Below are 21,081 nucleotides of genomic sequence, written 5' to 3'. Positions count from 1 at the left end.
TGATTATCATGATGGCAGTCACACTCACACAGGACAGGTACAGGAGCCCCAGCAACTGTACTATATGATCATCATGATGGCAGTCACACTCACACAGTACAGGTACAGGTGCCCCAGCAACTGTACTGTATGATCATTATGATGGCAGTCACACGTGCACAAGACAGGTACAGGAGACCCAGCAACTGTACCGTATGATCATCATGATAGCGGTCACACAGAACAGGTACAGGAGCCCCAGCAACTGTACTGTATGAGTATCATGGTGATAATGATGATGATTATTGAAGGAAGGACAGTGAAATGTAAGCTGGCCACAGATGGTTCAGATCTCGGCCAGTTCAGTGGGGACCAGCCGAGATTTGAACCATGTATGGGCAGGCTGATTGTACCCAAGTCAATGGTTGAATGGCTTGTGTACTCCAGCCTGTGGGATTTTACATGTGATTATTGCTAGCAGCTATATGGCCACCAGCAGTAATCGATGTGTTGTCCAGGCAGGGATGGTTCCCCCCGAGATGTTTACCATCGTAAGTTATACAGTCGCTCGGCAAGCAGGTAGACACAGACGGAGCATGCTCTGCTCTATGGGCGGTTGGGTGTAAATGGACTCCGCTGGTCATTTACACCCGACTGCCCTCCAATTTGCTGGAGGAGGACAGATCCCCTTTCTTTTTTTTCGCTGACTGGACCAGATTGGAGGTAAGCGGGTGTAAGCAGACACAAGTCCCTCTACATCTGCCACTCCATAGAGGTGAATGGAGGGTCCACCTGAAAAACTGACAAGCAGACGCAATCTGACCGATCGTGTGTCCCACATATACTCAAAGCAGTGGAGGGGGAATAGTATATGCCATGGTCCTGATGATTTTGTGGTGCTAAACTTATCACCGCTGTTCTGTTGACCCACAGTCCGCTCCTGTTTTCCCAGGCTGTCCTGCTGTACTCGGATGAGTTGGCAGCATACAGAGTGGGGGGAGGAACATTTGTTTCTCCCTCCCCTCTGTGATGAATGAAGCCATAAGCTACAAGCATTATGACAATTCTGTGCAGTGATGACAAGCAGCAGTCTCCTGTATGTCTATCCATGAAGCAGCTGAAAGCCGCATCTCCTCTCCCTCCCTGCGGCTTTCAGCTGCTTCATTGAAGAAGGAGATCATAATTGTTATTGGACTAAACAACTTAGCTGGAGATATAAGGTGAGTACAAGTTATCTGAGGAAAATGAAAGTTCTAGTCACCATTATGGATTCTATGGTGTCATTGATGTCCGCTCACTTTTGGGGGTGTCTGTGTGGGTTTAATTCTGTGTTTACCTGGCTGGTACCAGCCGGGAAAGCAGCCAATTAAACCAATCTGTGTATGATCAGGTGCCTTAGAGGGCAGGGGAGGGGTCAAGGGTCTAATAGACCCCATATCTCTTCATAAAGAAGACCTGTCACTGCCCCATCTATCACAAGGGATGTTATTCATCACCTGTGATAGCAATAAAGTTCAACTAAAAAAATTCCATAAAAAAGCCAGCCCTCAAAATTCCCACTTGCCTGCTCGCAATGGGCAAGTGGAATTAAGGTGGGGGGTGAGCAGCGCCAGGACTAGTGGTGTGTGGGAGGAGCGGCAGTTGAGGGCGGTGACAAGCAGCAATCTCCTGTATGGCTGAAAGCCTCAGGAGGAAGAGGAGGAGGTTTGGCTTCCAGTTGCTTCATTAAAATACATACAGGAGATCGCTGCTTTTCACCGCTGCACAGATTATACCTGATCATTTTGTTTTTTTTTTCTTTTCTTTTCTTTCTTCTTCCACCCCTCCTGTCAAGAGAACCAGAGAGCACACAGAGACAGATTGCACAGAACCCAACGCGCTTTTATTGGGGAGGTTTTTGGGGCACAGACAACAGTTCCTTTAGTCCACAGATCCACACCAGACACAGCAGCACAGTACAGTTCTCTGGAAGGCAATATGGAACAACAGGGGTATGGTAATCCACAGGGTTAATCCACACAGGAGGCTCCAGACAGGGAAGGGTTAAGTCCAGGCAGGTTCACAGAGAACAAGGTGTTAAGTCCAGGCAGGGGATAGATCCAGGCAGGTTCACGGGACAGCAGAAGATTCCTCCACAGTGCAGGGATTACAGGCAGCACAGACAGTCTGGGAGATGAGGAGGAGGACGGGGGATGGTTGGGGGAGATGAGGAGGAGGACGGGGGATGGTTGGGGAATGGTCGGATGAGAGAAGCTGGCCCTTAGCACAGCCTTCCCTCACACACACAGCCAGGAGAACACACTGAGGGGGTTTTCCTGCTCTCTCTTAAGTATTGAGCTGGTAACCGGACACTTCCTGCCGGGTTACCATGGCAACGGGCCCTGTCCAGGGAGCTCAGGAATTTGTGCATGAGGGAGGAGATGGCCTGTTTATGGATTCCTTCAGCAGGAGGTCAGACTGCAAGCCAGGGGGGTGAGGGGCTGCTGAGGGCTGCCTGTGTCAGGGATTAGAAGTCCCAGTATGGATGGGACAGAAGAGTGAGGGGCTGCTGAGGAGTGGGGGGTGGCAGCCAGCAAACCTGGAGGATGGGGAAGAAAGGACCAGTTCTGTGACACCTCCCTTCCTTACAGCCCTCCCTTCCACCTGTCCCTTTGTTAATTCCTGCCACTTACCCACCCACCCCTCTCTCCTTCTTCCTTCCTTCCTTCCTTCCTTCCTTCCTTCCTTCCTTCCTTCCTTCCTTCCATAACTTCCTTCCACTACTCCCATCCTTCCTTCCTTTCACCCTTGCTTCCTCCCCTTCCTCCCTCTCTGCCTTCTTTCCTTCCACCCCTCCCTTTCTTTCACCCCTTTCTCCTTTTCTTCCACCCCTTTCTCCTTTTCTTCCACCCCTTCCTCCCTTTTTCCCACCCCTCCCTCCATTTTTCCCCTCCCTTTCTTCCTTTTCCTTTTTTCTTCCTTCCCTTTCTTCATTCTGCATAAAACATTTTAGCAGTGCCATTTCATGAGATAATTTACAAGGGCGTGTTTAGGGGTGGAATTAGGGGTGGAGCAGGTTAGGGGTTGGGTGGGGCAACTGGTGGCAAGTAACTCTTAAGTCCTGGCTAGTAGCTCAGGACTATAAATTTTGAACCCTGAAAAAACAATAATTCTGGCACCAGACCTCCTGCCTAACTGTAAACTGGTAAAAGGCTATTAAAGCGCCCCCTATGGACAATGTTAGGTACGGTACTTTGTCACCATTTACCAGATGTGCACAATATTTCATTTTGGCAAGTTTGGTATCTATTTACTCAACACATCATATGCTGTACTATTGCTGGGAAGACTGCAAATGCTAAAAAAATAAAATTCTGCTACTCAAGGGGATTTAGGGAGAAAAGGCCTGGGGGCTTAGGTGGTTAAATAAACACTTTGCCATTCTCTTCTTCCTCCGCGTGGAAATGTCTGTGTAACCCCCCTCTTACTTTCCTGACATATCCATATTCTTGGGGGCCCTGTCCGGTAGGTCGCACGGAACCCCATGATTTCTAACAGTGGCCCTGATAACACCACATACAATGTAATGTTTAATATGCACTCTTCTTCCCGAGGTTCATGTAAAAAAAATAATTGTGAACAGTTTTTTTGTCCTTTGTTCAATCTACACATGGACTCATCCATTCACCTTACCACTTGGTATCATGTCTAGTCTTCTCGTAGCCGTCTGATCCCACCATACCTTTCCCAGATTTATAACCTGGGAACATACAGTTGCAAGAAAAAGTATGTGAACCCCTTGGGATTACGTGGAGTTTTGCATGAATTGGGCATAAAATGTGCTCTGAACGTCATCTAAGTCACAACAATAGAAGAACACAGTCTGCTGAACATAATACTACACAAACATTAGATGTTGCCATGGTTTCATTGCACATAACATGTAAACATTCACAGTGCAGGGAGGAAAAAGTATGTGAGCCTTTGGACTTAATAACTGGTTGACCCTCCTTTGGCAGCAATAACCTCAACCAAACGTTTCCTGTAGTTGCAGATCAGACCTGCACAACGATCTGGAGTCATTTTGGACCACTCCTCTTCACAAAACTGTTTCAGTGTAGCAATATTCTTGGGATGAATTATATATATTGTGATGAAGCGCTCAACTTATATAGTGTGTCAAATTCCTTCTTACATCAATAATATTGTGAAATTACCAAAATAAATAAATGCTTAATTCCCTCTTAAATTCTAACAACCTATACAGATAACTAGTGCAAGATTCCCACACACAAATTATAAGCCCCCTAGTGGTAAACCGTGATTAACTGATAACACTTTATCTGTGCAAAGTGATAGATATATCCAATTACATGAAATAAAACAGTTCAAAAAAACTTGTGATGCCACACTGTGCAAAATAATAATAAGTGTTCAATACACAGTGATTATAACTTCACTCCATGCTGCAATTGTGCTCTTCCTGATACTCTGATGTGACTCTCCTGGATTTAGCCAAAATGCCCCCTCACCTTCCACATTCGACCTTTGCGGGTCACAAAGCTTTAAATATATAATATCTCAGCCAGGTTTTCATACTCCACTGACTCCACCGACTCAATTAAGATCCTCCTCCAAGCAATGAATTCCTCTCAGATCACTTTCCTCACAATATGGACTCAAACACAGGGCGTATATGCAAGACAAAGACAGACCTCCATAGTGCAATACTGTTTTAATGCACTTTAAGATAGAAACGAATAACACTCACATATCCTCCAACAGAGAAAAGCAGTTTCCCATGTGGTATGGGTGTACTAAGGTGTACAAAGATGGCGTCCAAACCCGGAACCGGAAGTGCGTCACCCCTTGACCGGAAATGCGTCGACGCATTGCGCCATGATCACGTGGCTTCTTCAGGATCAAATTCTTTCAATATTCTTGGGATGTCTGGTGTGAATCGCTCTCTTAAGGTCATGCCACAGCATTTCAATCGGGTTGAGGTCAGGACTCTGACTGGGCCACTCCAGAAGGCGTATTCTGTGCTGTTGCAGCCATTGTTTTGTTGAATGACTTGTATGCTTTGTGTCATTGTCCTGTTGCATCACCCATCCTCTGCGGAGCTTCAGTTGGCGGACAGATGGTCATACATTTTCCTGCAAAATGTCTTGATAAACTCTGGAATTCATTTTCCCATCAATGACAACAATCCATCCAGGCCCTGAGGCAGCAAAGCAGCCGCAAACCATGATGCTCCCTCCACCATGTTTCACAGTGGGGATGAGGTTTTGATGTTGGTGTGCTGTGCCTTTTTTTCTCCACACATAGTGTTGTGTGTTCTTCCCAAACAACTCAATCTTGGTTTCATCTGTCCACAGTATATTTTGCCAGTAGTGCTGTGGAACATCCAGGTGCTCTTTTGCAAACTTCAAACGTGCTGCAATATTCTCTTTGGACAGCAATGGCTTCCTCCGTGGTGTCCTCCCATGTACTCCATTCTTGTTTCATGTTTTCCTTATTGTAGATGTGTCAACAAAAATGTTAGCATGTGCCAGAGATTTCTGTGGGTCTTTAGCTGACACTCTGGGATTCTTCTTTACCTCATGCAGCATTCTGCGCTGTGCTCTTGCAGTCATTTTTACAGGACGACCACGTCTAGGGAGAGTAGCAACAGTGCTAAACTTTCTCCATTTGTAGACAGTCTGTCTTACCGTGGACACATGAACATCAAGGCTTTTGGAGATACTTTTGTAACCCTTTCCAGCTTCATGCAAGTCAACAATTTTTGATGGTAGGTCTTCTGAGAGCTCTTTTCTGCGAGGCATGGTTCACATCAGACAGTGCTTCTTGAAACCAGTAAACCCAAAACAGGTGTGTGTTTTTTAAGGGCAGGACAGCTGTCAGCAACACATCCAATATCATCACACTGATTGGAGTCAAGGTTGGCTCACTCCTGGCTCCAATTAGCTCTGGGAGAAGTCATTAAGCTAGGGCCTCACATACTTTTTCCTCCCTGCACTGTGAATGTTTACATGTTATGTGCAATTAAACCATGGCAACATCTAATGTTTGTGTAGTATTATGTTCAGCAGACTGTGTTCTTCTATTGTTGTGACTTAGATGATGTTCAAAGCACATTTTATGCCAAATTCATGGAAAAATCCACGTAATCCAAAGGGGTTCACATACTTTGTCTTGCAACTGTAAGCTGTAACCACCTTGGAATGTTCTTAGAATCTGTGTTCAGAAACCATGAAATAGAATATACAGAACAAAATGGCTTCCAGCATGTTCATGTAGAGATGAGTTCAGGCCTTCCTGTTTCATTCTGTGAGCCTAGAACAGTTCCCACATTTCTGTAGAACCCATTGGAGGTCTCTGGAGTCATACAGATAATGAGAGATGATTGAGATTTTCTGTGCCAGTCACAGATTTCCCAGATGATGGAGAATTTCTTCCTCATTCCAAGTTGTATCATTACAGATGGGTTACATAGTTAGTCTGGCTGAAAAAAGACAAAGGTTTATCCAGTTCAACCATAGAAAAAAAAGTTATATTCCTATACCCACAGTTGATCCAGAGGAAGGCATAAACCCAGCAAAGCACGATCCAATTTGCTACTGCTGGGAAAAAAATCCTTCCTGACCCCCCGAGAGGCAATCGGATATTCCCTGGATCAACTTTCCCTATAAATGTTATATCCAGTTATATTCTGTGTATCCAAGAAAGAATCCAGGACTTTCCTACAGCAATCCACTGAGCTGGCCACAACCAACTCTGGAGGGAGTCTATTGGGTGGATAAGGAATATCAGATCCACCACTAATAATCTTAGTCAGGTCCTACAATCTTCCACAAGGTTTTACCTTTAAAGAAAAAAAGAACTTGACTTTCATTAAAAATCCCCCCATCCCCCGCTGTCTATCCAATGTGTCAGTATAACTGAGCCAATCAGATGTGTTCTCAGCCTGTACACATGACAGCCCAGCACACCAGGCGTACAGTCTGATATCCCAATGGTTGGACGGCCATGAGTGTGTGGGCCCCTGCCATGGTGAGGGCCCCTCGGTATTAGGTGGGTAGTTTAGAAGGTGATGGGACCCTATAAATGGGGGACACTTATCAAACCACTAAAGTGTGAGGACAGAGGGGATGGTTTGGTGTATTTGCATACTGGGGTCAGTTATGAAGAGATGAGATCCCACATCCCACCATCTACATCCAATCTACGTCAGATCTCCTCCCAGCATAGGAGACCACTGATGTACATTGTACGGCTGCAGATTTGTACATTACACATCGCACACATTTCCAGGAAGACAGAAGAATACTTCCCATTAGTGTGTATAAAAATGTCCATCATTTCTTCCAGAGCTCAGCACCAGCTCCCCCTTTTCCATCATCACAGCAACATTTCCTCCTCTAACACTCTCATGTTATTCTTCATAGATGGAATGGAGGATGGAAGGTATCTATACACAGAAGAAGATTAGAGAATGGTCTGTGGGAAGTCCTCCCATCCTCTGCAGGTAATACATGAATCCTGATATGAATAGAATGCTCAGAATGGAATTATATCAGATTCTCCTGTTCATGGCACTGATTATTCATCATTTTCCTTTTCTTCACATTTAGATCTTTCGCGGTACTTCTGACAGATATCTACTGACCGTTATTCCAGAATGATCTGAGCGGGGATCTGTCCTTCCTCCCATTCCTCCATTTTGTATTGTATTGTTACTCCTCAATGTATTCATTACTACAAAATAAAAATGGGATTTTTAGATCTTACCACTAAAACCGCCACCACTGGTGAAACCAGCATGCTGGGAAATTCCTGTTCATGACATGAAGATTCCTTCTACACAAGAAGAAGACACTGAATACACAGTGACAGTGTGGGGAGAACAGTGGGGGGCACTCTCCATAACATTTAAAGGAACAATGGGTGGACAGGAGAGTCCACACCACAAGGACAGAGGTTACCTTCAGAGACTAAGTGGCAAAAATACTGAAAATTACAAAAAATGTTTTTTTACTTTTACACAAAGATGTCATTTAAATGATATATTGCTCTACAATGCGACTCTTCTTGACCAAATATACTTTTGGTGGCACCCAACAAAACAACAAAAGAAAAATTATGGTCTACCATGGAAACACTCCCATTGCTTCCACTCTTACCTCGAAACATACTCTTCACACCGCAAATACTCCAAACCAAATACCTACTTAAACACCCTTGTATCCAAGCCTCTCTCCAAGCCTGGTACAACCTTACAACTGCTAATTTTGAAAATACCAAACACATACCCACCCCAATCAATATACTACACCTCATCACTCCATCCCTAACTCTATTACAATGGGAAAAATCTGGCCTAACCGACATAAAAGATCTCTACACAAATCACAATTTGGAATCGTTCCAGACTCTCCACGATAAATGTAATCTACCCGCAACTGAATACTTCACCTACCTGAGAATAGCTCACTGCTTACTAACAATAAATTTTCCTCATTTATGAAAGTTCCTACCACCGCATACCAATTTTTTCACAAAACAAAATATCCAGGTAAAGGTATCTCTACCTTTTACACACTATTAGTAGACTCACTATTCACACTACAATCTTCCTCCTTAATTAACTGGGAAAAAACGCTTCTACAACCAATACCTCCACACTTGGGGGAAAAAACCTTCACCATCACCTATAGAGCTTCACGATGTAGTTCTCATTGGGAATCGTACCTAAAAATACTACATCAATGGTACTTGACACCCGTTAAACTTTCACTATATTATCCACAACTCTCCTCCTCCTGTTGGAGACAATGCGGAGAAAAAGGATCAATGCTCAATACACTATGGACATGCAAATCACTCAAATCCTTCTGGAATAGCGTCTTCCAAATGCTCTCAACATTATCTAAAACTCCAATAACCCCAAACGCTGCTCTGGAGGCCCCCTTGTTAAAGCCCACAGCACCCCCCCATGTTCAGGACATGTGGCCTGGTATGGATCGGGGGGGTGCTCGCTCGTCCCCCCCTTTCCTGACCTGCCGGGCTGCATGCTCGGATAAGGGTCTGGTATGAAATTTGGGGGGAAACCCATGCTGTTTTTTTTTATTTTGGTGTGGAGTTACCCCTTAATATCTATACCAGACCCGAAGGGCTTGGTATGGATGGGAGGAAGGACCCCACGCTGTTTTTTTTTTTATTGTGGTGCTGGTTTTTAAATGTAATTCTGGCTTTTTTGGTCTTCACTATGGCTCAGAAATTCAGCTGTCACTTCCCCCGGCTCAAAGAGTAAGTTTTGTTTGAGTTTATTTCCTTAAAGGTAACAAGGTTGACTTTTAGTTAATTAAAATGAAGAAATTGTTCTGTAACTTCGGGGAAAGTGACAGCTAAGCTTGTGAACTATAGTGAAGGACAAAAAAAGGCATTAGCCATTAGCACTGAAAAATCAGCACCGACATACACTTCGCATTGTGAACCAAATTATTTGAACATTTGTAAACCGACCAATTAATTTTAATGGTTTGGCATTTGTACACCAAATATGACGTTCCCCGAGGCGTTGGTAAACCGAGGTACGCCTGTATTAGTATTGCAATCCTTTGTATTGGGATACATAGAACCAACATACATCTGAATTGGTAACATAGCACAACATTTGTGTCACATGGGAGATATCTGGCTAGTTACACTGACCTTGCCCAGGGACTTCGGATGGATTCACACCACAGAAATACAGGCAGATTAGCATTGCAGCTCTGTGGATTAGTGGTTAGCACTGCTGCCTTACAACTCTAGGGTTGTCAGTTTAAATCCCAACCACAGCAAGGAAGTAGCATGATCTCCCGGTGTGGCTGTCTTCAAATAGATGTTCTGGCAACATCTTTGCTTTCTGTCTAAATGATCCCTAGAATGAGGCCTTGTCTGTTGAAACACCTTCAAAGCTGCACCTAATGTGAATGTCATAGAATGGGATGAGATAAGGGCCTGGATTACTAATAGATTTGATAATGCTGGTTTACATTCCACCCCCTTTTGTGAAGGATTTGTCAAGCAAAGAGCTGAGAAAGAGAAGAGTGAGCAAGAGATACATACTGAAGAGTGATAAAGAGAGACATACAGAAGAGTGAGAGAGAGAAGAGCGAGAGATACATACTGAAGAGTGATAAAGAGAGACATACAGAAGAGTGAGAGATACATACTGAAGAGTGATAAAGAGAGACATACAGAAGAGTGAGAGATACATACTGAAGAGTGATAAAGAGAGACATACAAAAGAGTGAGAGAGAGAAGAGCGAGAGATACATACTGAAGAGTGATAAAGAGAGACATACAGAAGAGTGAGAGATACATACTGAAGAGTGATAAAGAGAGACATACAGAAGAGTGAGAGAGAGAAGAGCTAGAGATACATACTGAAGATTGATAAAGAGAGACATACAGAAGAGAGAGAGAGAGAGAAAAGGCTTGGGTGGGGAATCCACACATCAAAATTGTTACAAATACTGGTGTGGAATGTCCCCCAAATGCATAGCAGACCCTTATCCCAGCAGGCAGGTACCGCACGCCTTCAAAGATTTATTTCCTTTGTTGATTTACCTGCTTCGATCACACTATATGCAATTGAAAATTGCGCTTTAAGTTGCCAATTTCACCGTTTTCTAGAGATTTTCAGACTAGTTGTGATTTCAGTTGTGTTTAGCATTGTAATTTCTATTGGAGTCTAGATGTGAAATTGCTACTAAATGGCCCAAACGTTCGACAAAAACTACCTTTGAAATCGTAAGTTCAACAAACAAATGGCGAATGTTAATACACTCACATTCACATTCATTATGTCCGATATCAAATACGATGCCAATTCACAAATCGCACCTGAAATTGCACATCCTGGATGTGACTTGTCATGTGATTGGCATGGCCAGTAACTTGTCCTTTGCATGGCAAATTGCACACAATGTTACTGGGGGCTAACACCACTGTCATATCTAATCCGATGCGGCAATTGCCCAACTTACAGTGAAGTTGCACGAGTTCACAATCCAATTGGATGTGAACAGAGCCTACAGTGGACAATAGGGTGCAACTTGGTCTACGATTTGCAAGTCGCCTGTCATGCCGATTGCATACCAAATCGCAAACAATGTTACTGGGGGCTACCCCGGTCAGATTAAAGCAGATTTCTAAGTGCTGTTATTTACAATACAGTCACATCATGTGACTTACAGTGAAGTCACATGATTTCCAAGTCGGGGGACATGCTGATTTAAAGTGCGATTTGCAAGGCATCTGACACAGATCTCTCTGCAAAACGCATGAAAAGTCGTGTATTCATTACTTTAGAAATTGTTGCGGCTCCAACCAAGTTTGAACCACACCAATATGAACGCTCTAATAGCGGTCACATTGAGTGAGACTTGGCATGTGATTTGCATGACATGAGGCTTGCAAATTGTATGCCAAGTCGCACCCTATTGTTTGCTATTAGAGCAGTCACATGGGTGCGTTTCCGACACTGATTTCTATAGTAGTACATGTACTACTTTTGTGGCGATTTGCATAGATATTGGTGTCAGATGTCTTGCAAATCACAAGGAAAGCAGCATCTTCACTGTACATCGCACAATTTCTAAATCGGCTTTGATGTGACCGCGGTGTAAGGCCTTTTTATGTTTGATTTCCTGAGTGTTTTTCAGATTTATGGGAAATGCTGCATACTAGCAAAAGTGAATTGACATTTTCAGTATTGCATGAGAGATGTGGTCATGTGACTGCCTTAACTCATGCGATAATCTGGAGTGAATTGTGCCCATAGGGCCAAGAAATATTACCGATAGGGTTCCTTTCACATCCCTGTTCAATGTTCTGTTGTATGCTGCACAGGTACACGTCACTGTGGCTTTCTGACTCTGATTTGTGGGGCCTGTATACCAAGGGTTAACGCAGGTGGGAAGAGGATTCATCAGGTGCAAACACTTTCTCTGACCAAATGAATGACTGTGGTGGGTGTGGCCTACCTTATATAAAGAGTTGCAGTGGTGGGTGTGGCCTACCTTATATATAGAGATGCAGTTGGGGCTGATTTTTGCCTTGTATAGGCACATTATTTCTGCATGTCCTTGTCTGTGGTGGTTTGGGGGGGAAGAGATATTGTGGTGAATTGCCCCCAGGCCACACTCACGCTGTGTTTGCGGAGGAAGAGATATTGTGGTGAATTGCCCCAGGCCACACTCACGCTGTGTTTGGGGGGGAGGAAGAGATATTGTGGTGAATTGCCCCCAGGCCACACTCACACTGTGTTTGGGGAGGAAGAGATATTGTGGTGAATTGCCCCAGGCCACACTCACGCTGTGTTTGGGGGGGAGGAAGAGATATCGTGGTGAATTGCCCCAGGCCACACTCACGCTGTGTTTGGGGGGGGAAGAGATATTGTGGTGAATTGCCCCAAGCCACACTCATGCTGTGTTTTGATGTGGGCTGTAAATGTTTTGCATGTTCTTCCTTCTAAGGTGTGTTTGTGTGTTATTGTACAATGATTGTGTTTATTATCTTTGCATTGTAATCCTAACACATGTCCATTGCTCTGCTCTTCCAAGTTTTCTTTATTTATAATGAAATGCAGTTTTCAGACAAACTTGATGAGAAATGTATGTGTGGGGGATTTGGGGAGGGGGGAGGTGTTTATATTTTGGCACGTATGTATTTTTATATTGATATTTCGATCTGCAGCTTTTGTGAATAAGCCCAAGTGATTAATAACCATTTGTTTCCTGCTGTAACCTGTGAAAGCACAGTTCATTAGAAGTATAATCTTTTAGATTGTAAGCTCTTATGAGCAGGACCGTTCTATTTTAGCAACATCAATCTTTTTTTTTTTTCACACCAAGATATTGAATGTAGCTTTTTGTTGCTGTCCAAATAAATGTGGAATGTGTATTTGATCAATAAATATTTGTACTATGTATTTTTTGGGGGGATTATTTCATGTTTTAGTTGTGTTGCACAGTGGCTAAATGGTTAGCACTTCCACCTGGCAGTACTAGGGTCGTTGGGTCGAATCCCAGCCATGGCACCTCCTGCCTGGAGTATGCATGTTCTCCCTGTGCCTGTCTCCTCCAGGTACTCCAGTTTCCTCCCACACTCTAAAGACATGCTGGTAGGTTAATTGGATCCTGTCAAAATTGGCCCTAGTATATGTATGAATGTAAGTTAGGGCTCTTAGTACGCCCCTTGAGGGTTAGGGACTGATGTGAATTTACCACATCTATATGTAAAGCGCTGTGTAAATTGACAGCACTATATAAGTATCTGAAATGTACTAGCACCCCTAACATTTATTTTTGCTAACTATATAATATGCCCAAATCTTCCTTGTTAGAGCGCACATATACAAGTATGTCCAAACTAACAAACCAAAAGCCACCTATTGCACGACAAGACCATGTTATGTACCAATGAATAGGTCCTGTTCAATGTGCAGCTAGCTATTCTTTTTCTACAATCCTCTTAACAGTAATAAATTGGGCCCCCAATTTATGTTGACTTTGGGCCTTTACTGGCAAATATATATTCACCAATGCCATATACACAGTATAGCTGCAAGCATACATTCAGCAATGTCATATACACAGTATAGCTGCAAGCATACATTCACCAATGTCATATACACAGTATAGCTGCAAACATACATTCACCAATGTCATATACACAGTATAGCTGCAAGCATTCATTCACCAATGTCATATACACACAGTATAGCTGCAAGCATACATTCACCAATGTCATATACACAGTATAGCTGCAAGCATATATTCGCCAATGTCATATACACAGTATAGCTTCAAGCATACATTCACCAATGTCATATACACAGTATAGCTGCAAGCATACATTCACCAATGTCATATACACAGTATAGCTGCAAGCATGCATTCACCAATGTCATATACACAGTATAGCTGCAAGCATACATTCACCAATGTCATATACACAGTATAGCTGCAAGCATACATTCACCAATGCAATATCTACAATAGAACTGCAAACGTATATTTGCGAATGTCATATACACAATGGAGCCGCATGTAAAATTGCTATGGTGCACAAATAAATGCCAAGATGGCTGTTGGAGGAGGTGCTAGAGCAGCTGTCATACCGGAAATACGTCATGACGTTTGTGGAAGGACGTTTACGCACACACCAGGAAGTGGGGAGTGTGAGTGGATGGGAGTGTAGTTAGGAGAGTTTAGTGGTAATTTGCAAGTCTATGTTTTAGTTTTGTGAATTGTTGTTTTGTGGAATTCCAGACCACATTTGGACATGGTGAGATCGCTGTTCTCCACCGAGGAGCTGATCCTCATTTGCTGGGGAAACATTACTAATAATTGTATTTTCACATACCAGAGGTTCAAGGTTCTTCCTAACTATACAGGTGGCACAGACACAAGCATACACCCAGGGCCACTGTTAGATATTATGGGGCCCCGTACAGCATACCTGACAGCCCCCCACAGCCAGAGAAATATCCAAATTATATTTATGGTAAAAATACACTAAAAACATTATTAATGGACATAATCCCAACCATATTCCTATGAAATCTAAATGATAAAACTGTACTGCGTTCATTAATAAAGCTGTGTGGGGGGCGCATGCGCGACCAGGGATGATGTTGGACGCGGATTGCTGAGCTCCGCTCATCCCCGGCCAGTAGTGACTCACCCGCTCCGCTCCACGGCATATTCTCTGCTACGGGTGAGTCACACAGCACAAGCACCCGGCCCAGCATAAGGGAGAGGCTTCCATGGGGAAGATAGTGCGCTGGAAGCCCCCCTCCCCGCAGCCGCAGGAGCCGCGGCCCTCCCCGCTCCGACGATTTTTGACTAGGCCGCAATCCCCGGCCTCAAGTAGTTTCAGGAGTCCGAGGAACGATCCCGGACTCCCAGTGGCTGCGGAGAGTACCGCACCCTGCATTATAACAGAGCAGCTGACAGCCTCTGCTCTGATCCATCCACAAATGGAGGATTCTGATTCCCAAGCCACAGCAGGAGGGGTTATGGACCACCCTACACCAGGGTATCTTCCTACCCCTAGCCAAAACCCTCAGCAGGCTATATCGTCATCTACGCTTACAATTTCTGCGTTGGACGATAAGTTGCAAGTCTTTTTACGTAATATCACCGCCTCCATAACCGCTGAAGTTGGTAAATTGGCTATAGATCTCAGAGGGGAAATAGCCCAGATTGGAGACCGCACGGATAAACTGGAAAACAAGTTTGATGAATTGGTGCAATACGTTCATGTCTTGGAGGAAGATAACGCATATCTGAAACACTCCATGTCCCAAATGCAGCTCCAACAAGAAGACCTGGAAAACAGGGAACGGCGCCAAAATATCCGTATTCACGGTATGGCCGAATCTATTGCTGATGCACAACTACACCGCCACCTACTGTCCTTCTTCATCGCAACTGCTCCCATGATCCCAGAGGCAGACTGGCGAATGGACAGGGCTCATCGCTCTCTGGGCCCTAAACCTGTTGAGGGCTCCAGGCCACGCGACGTTATAGTCCGTTTCCACTACTTTCAAAGCAAAGAAGCCTTACTATCAGCGGTTCGCCACAAATCCTCTTTGGAATTTAAAGGTGACAGACTCCAACTCTTCTGCGATCTTTCTCCGATTACTCTTGCCAAACGGCGTGCTCTGAAGCCGATCACCACACACCTTCAGCAACATCGTGTCCTGTATCGTTGGGGGTTTCTCTTCAAGCTGGTCGTTTCTAGGGACAATACTCAAGTTGTTCTCCGGGATCTTCATGAAGCATACTCTTTCCTAAAACAGTTGGGACTTCCACCTTTATCGGATGATGTGTCCTCTTTGCCGCCTACCCCATCCCCTCCTTCCGCCACTCCCAACAAGATCTGGACACCAGTCCGCGGAGGTCGGAAGAGACTCTCACGCACCCCGCAACGTCCACGTTCTTCTCGATCAAGTGATCCACCTGCCTGATGATTCTCAGGGGTGACCTTCTGTGGCTAATCTGGTGCTGTTCTCTCTCTCCTGTTTCATACATGGTTTTTATACCGGTTTTTGTCATTTTGGCAGGCCAAACCCTTGTTGGGTGCATTTTTTGTTTCTGTTTCTCCTGGCCGGGTTTGACGACCTCCCGGTTGTGTTGGATGTCGTGCTACCCCCGATCTTGTCTAGCCATTGGCCTAGACGACTTGGACTTAGTTGACGTCCCAAGTTTATATCCTTGCGGATACCTGTTTTTCACTGTATATTCTTTTCTTTTGTGTTATTTGTTTGTTTTATGTTTTTTGTTTTCTATTCTACTATATCGATGGTATTTCACTCATTTGTCATGGTAAGACATGTAGTTCAGTCGTTGTTATTTCATAATGGCTTTGAGGCTTCTGTCATATAATGTTAAGGGCCTTAACTCCATTCAAAAACGGTGGATGGCTTTGAAGGAATTTCGATCCTCAGGAGCACACATTATTTTTGTCCAAGAGACCCATTTCAAATCATCTGGCTCCTTTCGTTTTGCCTCAAGATTTTTTTCCCAAGCCTATTCGGCCTTTGATCCTTCCGGGAAAGCTGGGGTGGCAATTTTGATTAGGTCACACTGCTCCCTTCGGGTTGTTTCCTCCAAGGTTGACCAACAGGGTCGCTTTATTATTTTGGAATGTATGCTTGGTGACACCCCCCTTATTCTGTTGAATTTATACGCCCCAAATACGGGTCAATTGCAGTTACTTTCCCAAACACTCGCTGACCTAGATTCCATTTCCACTTTGCAGGTGATTGTTGGGGGTGATTTTAATTTGATTTTTTTCCCCCCATAAAGACAGGAAGGTTCTTTTTGAGTCCACCCCCTCGAGGCGGCAATGCTCCTCTTCAAAATCTTTTCGTAGACTGATAAGGGAGCATCGTCTCTTCGACGCATGGCGAATTAAACACCCCCTTCATAAACAATTCACTTTCTACTCCACCCCTCACCATAGTTACTCGCGTCTAGATCACTTTTTCATCTCTGCCCCACTGCTTCCACTCCTGGTCTCCTCTGAAATTAACACCATTACCTGGTCTGACCACGCCTCTTTGACTTTAAACCTTTTTTTTCCTCCTGTTATACATAAACCATGTCATTGGCGCCTTAATGAGACCTTTCTTTCCACAGACCATCTTAGAGATGAACTGTCACAGGGACTTGATACCTACTTTACACACAATGTTGGCTCCGTTGCCTCTTCCTCAACTCTGTGGGAGGCCCATAAGGCGGTCTTTCGAGGACTCTGTATTTCTATGGGTTCTCGTTTAAAAAAGTCCTCGGCGAGTGCTAGGGCCTCTCTTATACATCAGCTATCTTTTGCGGAACGACGGTTACTGGCCAAGCCGTCCATTTCTGGGCTCCAGAGGGTAACATCTCTACGGGACCGAATTAAAGTTCTCGACTCCAGTAAGACTGCACAATCCCTCCTCTGGGTTAAGCAGAAATTTTATAAATTTTCCAACAAACCCCATCGTATGTTAGTCAATCGACTCAAAGCTCAGTCCCCTTCTACGATGCCTGACCTTTTAATACAGCCAAATGGAAGCCCTACCTATGACCCTCGGGATATGGCAACCCTTTTTGGCTCATTCTATGGGAAACTGTATAACTGTTTGACCCCAGACCTTCACCCGCCCCTCACACAGTCATCGTTTGATAATTTTTTTGACCCTTTGTCACTTCCGAGAATATCACCTTCAGACATTGCCACCCTTAATGCTGACATTACGCTAGAGGAATTACTGGACACAATTAAACATCTCCCCTCTCGTAAAGCCCCGGGACCGGATGGATTGCCCTACTCCTATTATAAATCTTTTATTGGTATTCTGGCACCTCATCTCCTCTCTTTTTATCGAGATCTTTTCAAGGGGGTCACACCCCAGACTGAATTCTCCCGTGCATATATCTCGGTTATCCCTAAACCCGATAAGGATCACTCTATTGTAGACAATTACCGCCCCATTGCCCTACTTAATTCCGATTACAAGATTTTCACTAAAATTTTGGCCAACCGACTGTCCGGAATTATTTCCAAACTCATACATAGGGACCAAGTGGGCTTTGTACCTGCCAGACATGCTGCAGATAATACCAGGAGATCTATTGATCTGGTTGACTTGGTTAACCGATCCTCTACCCCTGCTGTGTTATTGAGCTTAGATGCTCAAAAAGCTTTTGACCGTTTAAGTTGGCCTTATATGTTCATGGTCTTGGAGAGATTTGGTTTTAGAGGCCCATTTGTAGCAGCCTTGAAGGCCCTTTATTCATCCCCCTTCTCGCAGGTCAGATTAGCTTCTTTTCTTTCACTTCCCTTTCAGATGTCAAACGGCACACGTCAGGGTTGCCCACTCTCTCCCTTGCTGTTCATTCTTTGTCTGGAACCATTAGCCATCGCCATCAGGTCGAGTCCGGATATTCGTGGGATACAATCCCATTCCCATGAGTACAAGTTATCGTTATTTGCAGATGACATCCTCCTCACACTTACGAGCCCCCACACCTCCTTACCGATTTTGCATAAGACTCTGAAACAATTTGGGGCTATATCAGGCTACAAAGTCAACACGTCCAAAACTGAGGCACTCCCAATACATGTTCCACCTGCTGTTCTAACCTCGCTTCAGGAAGCCTTTCCCTACCGGTGGTGCACCCACTCTTTAAAATATTTAGGTACTAATCTTACTTCCTCTTACCAATCCATATACGAGGCCAATTTCCCCACACTATTTATAGCAATTTCTTGCTCTCTGAAACATTGGGATACCTTGCCCATCTCTTTCCTCGGACGCATCAACGTCCTAAAAATGACCGTGTTACCCAAACTTTTACACCTGTTTGCAACTCTCCCCGTCCCCGTTCCTATGTCCAAACTTCACTCCCTTCATAAATCTTTCCTACATTTTATTTGGCACAATAAGCGGCACAGGATTGCACGTTCTGTTGTGCTCTCCCCGCGTTCTAGGGGGGGATTGGGGGCGCCGGATATAATAACATACTACTATGCAACTCACCTTTGTTTTCTCATGTCATGGTCCACCCACCATCCTCCCAACACATGGACTGAGATCGAATCATTGCAACTGTCCCCAGCTCATCCATGTTCCCTCCTTTGGTCGACCTCAGCAGTGGATATCTCTTCCTTCCGCCACCTATTCCTTGGTCCCATGCATTTTTCACTGACTGTTTGGCAGAAATGTAAGGCTAAATTTACACTGGCCTCAGATTGCTCCCCACTGACAAATATCCTCTATAACCCTAATCTTCCAGATAATATGGCCATATCCCGGATGTCTCTTTGGGTAGTAGCTAACCTTTTTCAATTGCGTCACTTGGTACACCCGGTGACTCGTAAGTTACACTCATTCCAGGATCTTCAGAAAAAGGCTCCTCTACCTCCTCATCATCTATATATATACCTTCAAATACGCCACTTTTTTTCTACCTTATCACCCTCATTGATCCTGGGGAAGCCTACTCCCTTCGAATGTTTATGTATGCAGGGTCCCCACCAAAGGGGTATTATCTCTAATAATTATAAACTCCTTATGGATGCCCCCCCTTTATCCAATGACACTCACCTTTACATGCGTAGGTGGTCTCAATTTGTACAACGTGATTAGAGATGAGCGAATTATTCAAAAATTTGATTCGGCTGATTCGCCGAATTTCAGGAAGAAATTTGATTTGATGCAAATTTATTCGCTACGAAGTTAACATATAAAAAGGGTTTCTAGGCTTCAGAGAGCCTTTAAATTAGTGCAGAACACTGTACCTTTAATTTAAATGCCCTTGGAGATGAGGAAGGAGAAGGATGAGAAGAAGGAGAAGAATGAGAAGAAGGAGAAGGAGAAGGATGAGAAGAAGGAGAAGGAGAAGGATGAGAAGAAGGAGAAGGAGAAGGAGAAGGATGAGAAGAAGGAGAAGGAGAAGGATGAGAAGATGGAGAAGGAGAAGGATGAGAAGAAGGAGAAGGAGAAGGATGAGAAGAAGGAGAAGGATGAGAAGAAGGAGAAGGAGAAGGATGAGAAGAAGGAGAAGGATGAGAAGAAGGAGAAGGATGAGAAGAAGGATGAGAAGAAGGAGAAGGATGAGAAGAAGGATGAGAAGAAGGAGAAGGATGAGAAGAAGGAGAAGGATGAGAAGAAGGAGAAGGATGAGAAGAAGGATGAGAAGAAGGAGAAGGATGAGAAGAAGGAGAAGGAGAAGGATGAGAAGAAGGAGAAGGAGAAGGATGAGAAGAAGGAGAAGGATGAGAAGAAGGAGAAGGATGAGAAGAAGGAGAAGGAGAAGGATGAGAAGAAGGAGAAGGATGAGAAGATGGAGAAGGAGAAGGATGAGAAGATGGAGAAGGAGAAAGATGAGAAGAAGGAGAAGGAGAAGGATGAGAAGAAGGAGAAGGATGAGAAGAAGGAGAAGGAGAAGGATGAGAAGAAGGAGAAGGATGAGAAGAAGGAGAAAGATGAGAAGAAGGAGAAGGATGAGAAGAAGGATGAGAAGAAGGATGAGAAGAAGGAGAAGGATGAGAAGAAGGATGAGAAGAAGGAGAAGGATGAGAAGAAGGAGAAGGATGAGAAGAAGGAGAAGGATGAGAAGAAGGATGAGAAGAAGGAGAAGGAGAAGGATGAGAAGAAGGAGAAGGATGAGAAGAAGGAGAAGGATGAGAAGAAGGAGAAGGAGAAGGAGAAGGATGAGAAGAAGGAGAAGGATGAGAAGATGGAGAAGGAGAAGGATGAGAAGATGGAGAAGGAGAAAGATGAGAAGAAGGAGAAGGAGAAGGATGAGAAGAAGGAGAAGGATGAGAAGAAGGAGAAGGATGAGAAGAAGGAGAAGGAGAAGGATGAGAAGAAGGAGAAGGATGAGAAGAAGGAGAAGGAGAAGGATGAGAAGAAGGAGAAGGAGAAGGATGAGAAGAAGGAGAAGGATGAGAAGAAGGATGAGAAGAAGGAGAAGGATGAGAAGAAGGATGAGAAGAAGGAGAAGGATGAGAAGAAGGATGAGAAGAAGGAGAAGGATGAGAAGAAGGATGAGAAGAAGGAGAAGGATGAGA

At 44.3% G+C, this 21,081-nt stretch overlaps 1 protein-coding gene across 1 annotated transcript in view; it reads left to right on the top strand.

Moving 5' to 3' along the window:
• LOC149462971 (NACHT, LRR and PYD domains-containing protein 12-like) overlaps positions 1-8,487 on the top strand; it is a 48,703-nt gene extending 40,216 nt beyond the window's left edge. Inside the window, exons 6-7 of the mRNA XM_089676115.1 lie at positions 7,407-7,486; positions 7,593-8,487. Coding sequence (XP_089532241.1) covers positions 7,407-7,486; positions 7,593-7,612 — 100 coding nt within the window. The 3' untranslated portion in view covers positions 7,613-8,487. The remainder of the gene's footprint in view (positions 1-7,406; positions 7,487-7,592) is intronic.
• Positions 8,488-21,081: the final 12,594 nt, after the last annotated feature.

The sequence above is a fragment of the Staurois parvus genome, unplaced genomic scaffold (assembly GCF_062004578.1).
Source record: "Staurois parvus isolate SC_StPar_1 unplaced genomic scaffold, SC_StPar_1.0 ptg000164l, whole genome shotgun sequence".
NCBI classification, from domain to species: domain Eukaryota; kingdom Metazoa; phylum Chordata; class Amphibia; order Anura; family Ranidae; genus Staurois; species Staurois parvus.
The sequence above is the reverse complement of the archived record's forward strand: the minus strand, read 5'-3'. Positions and strand labels throughout refer to the sequence as shown.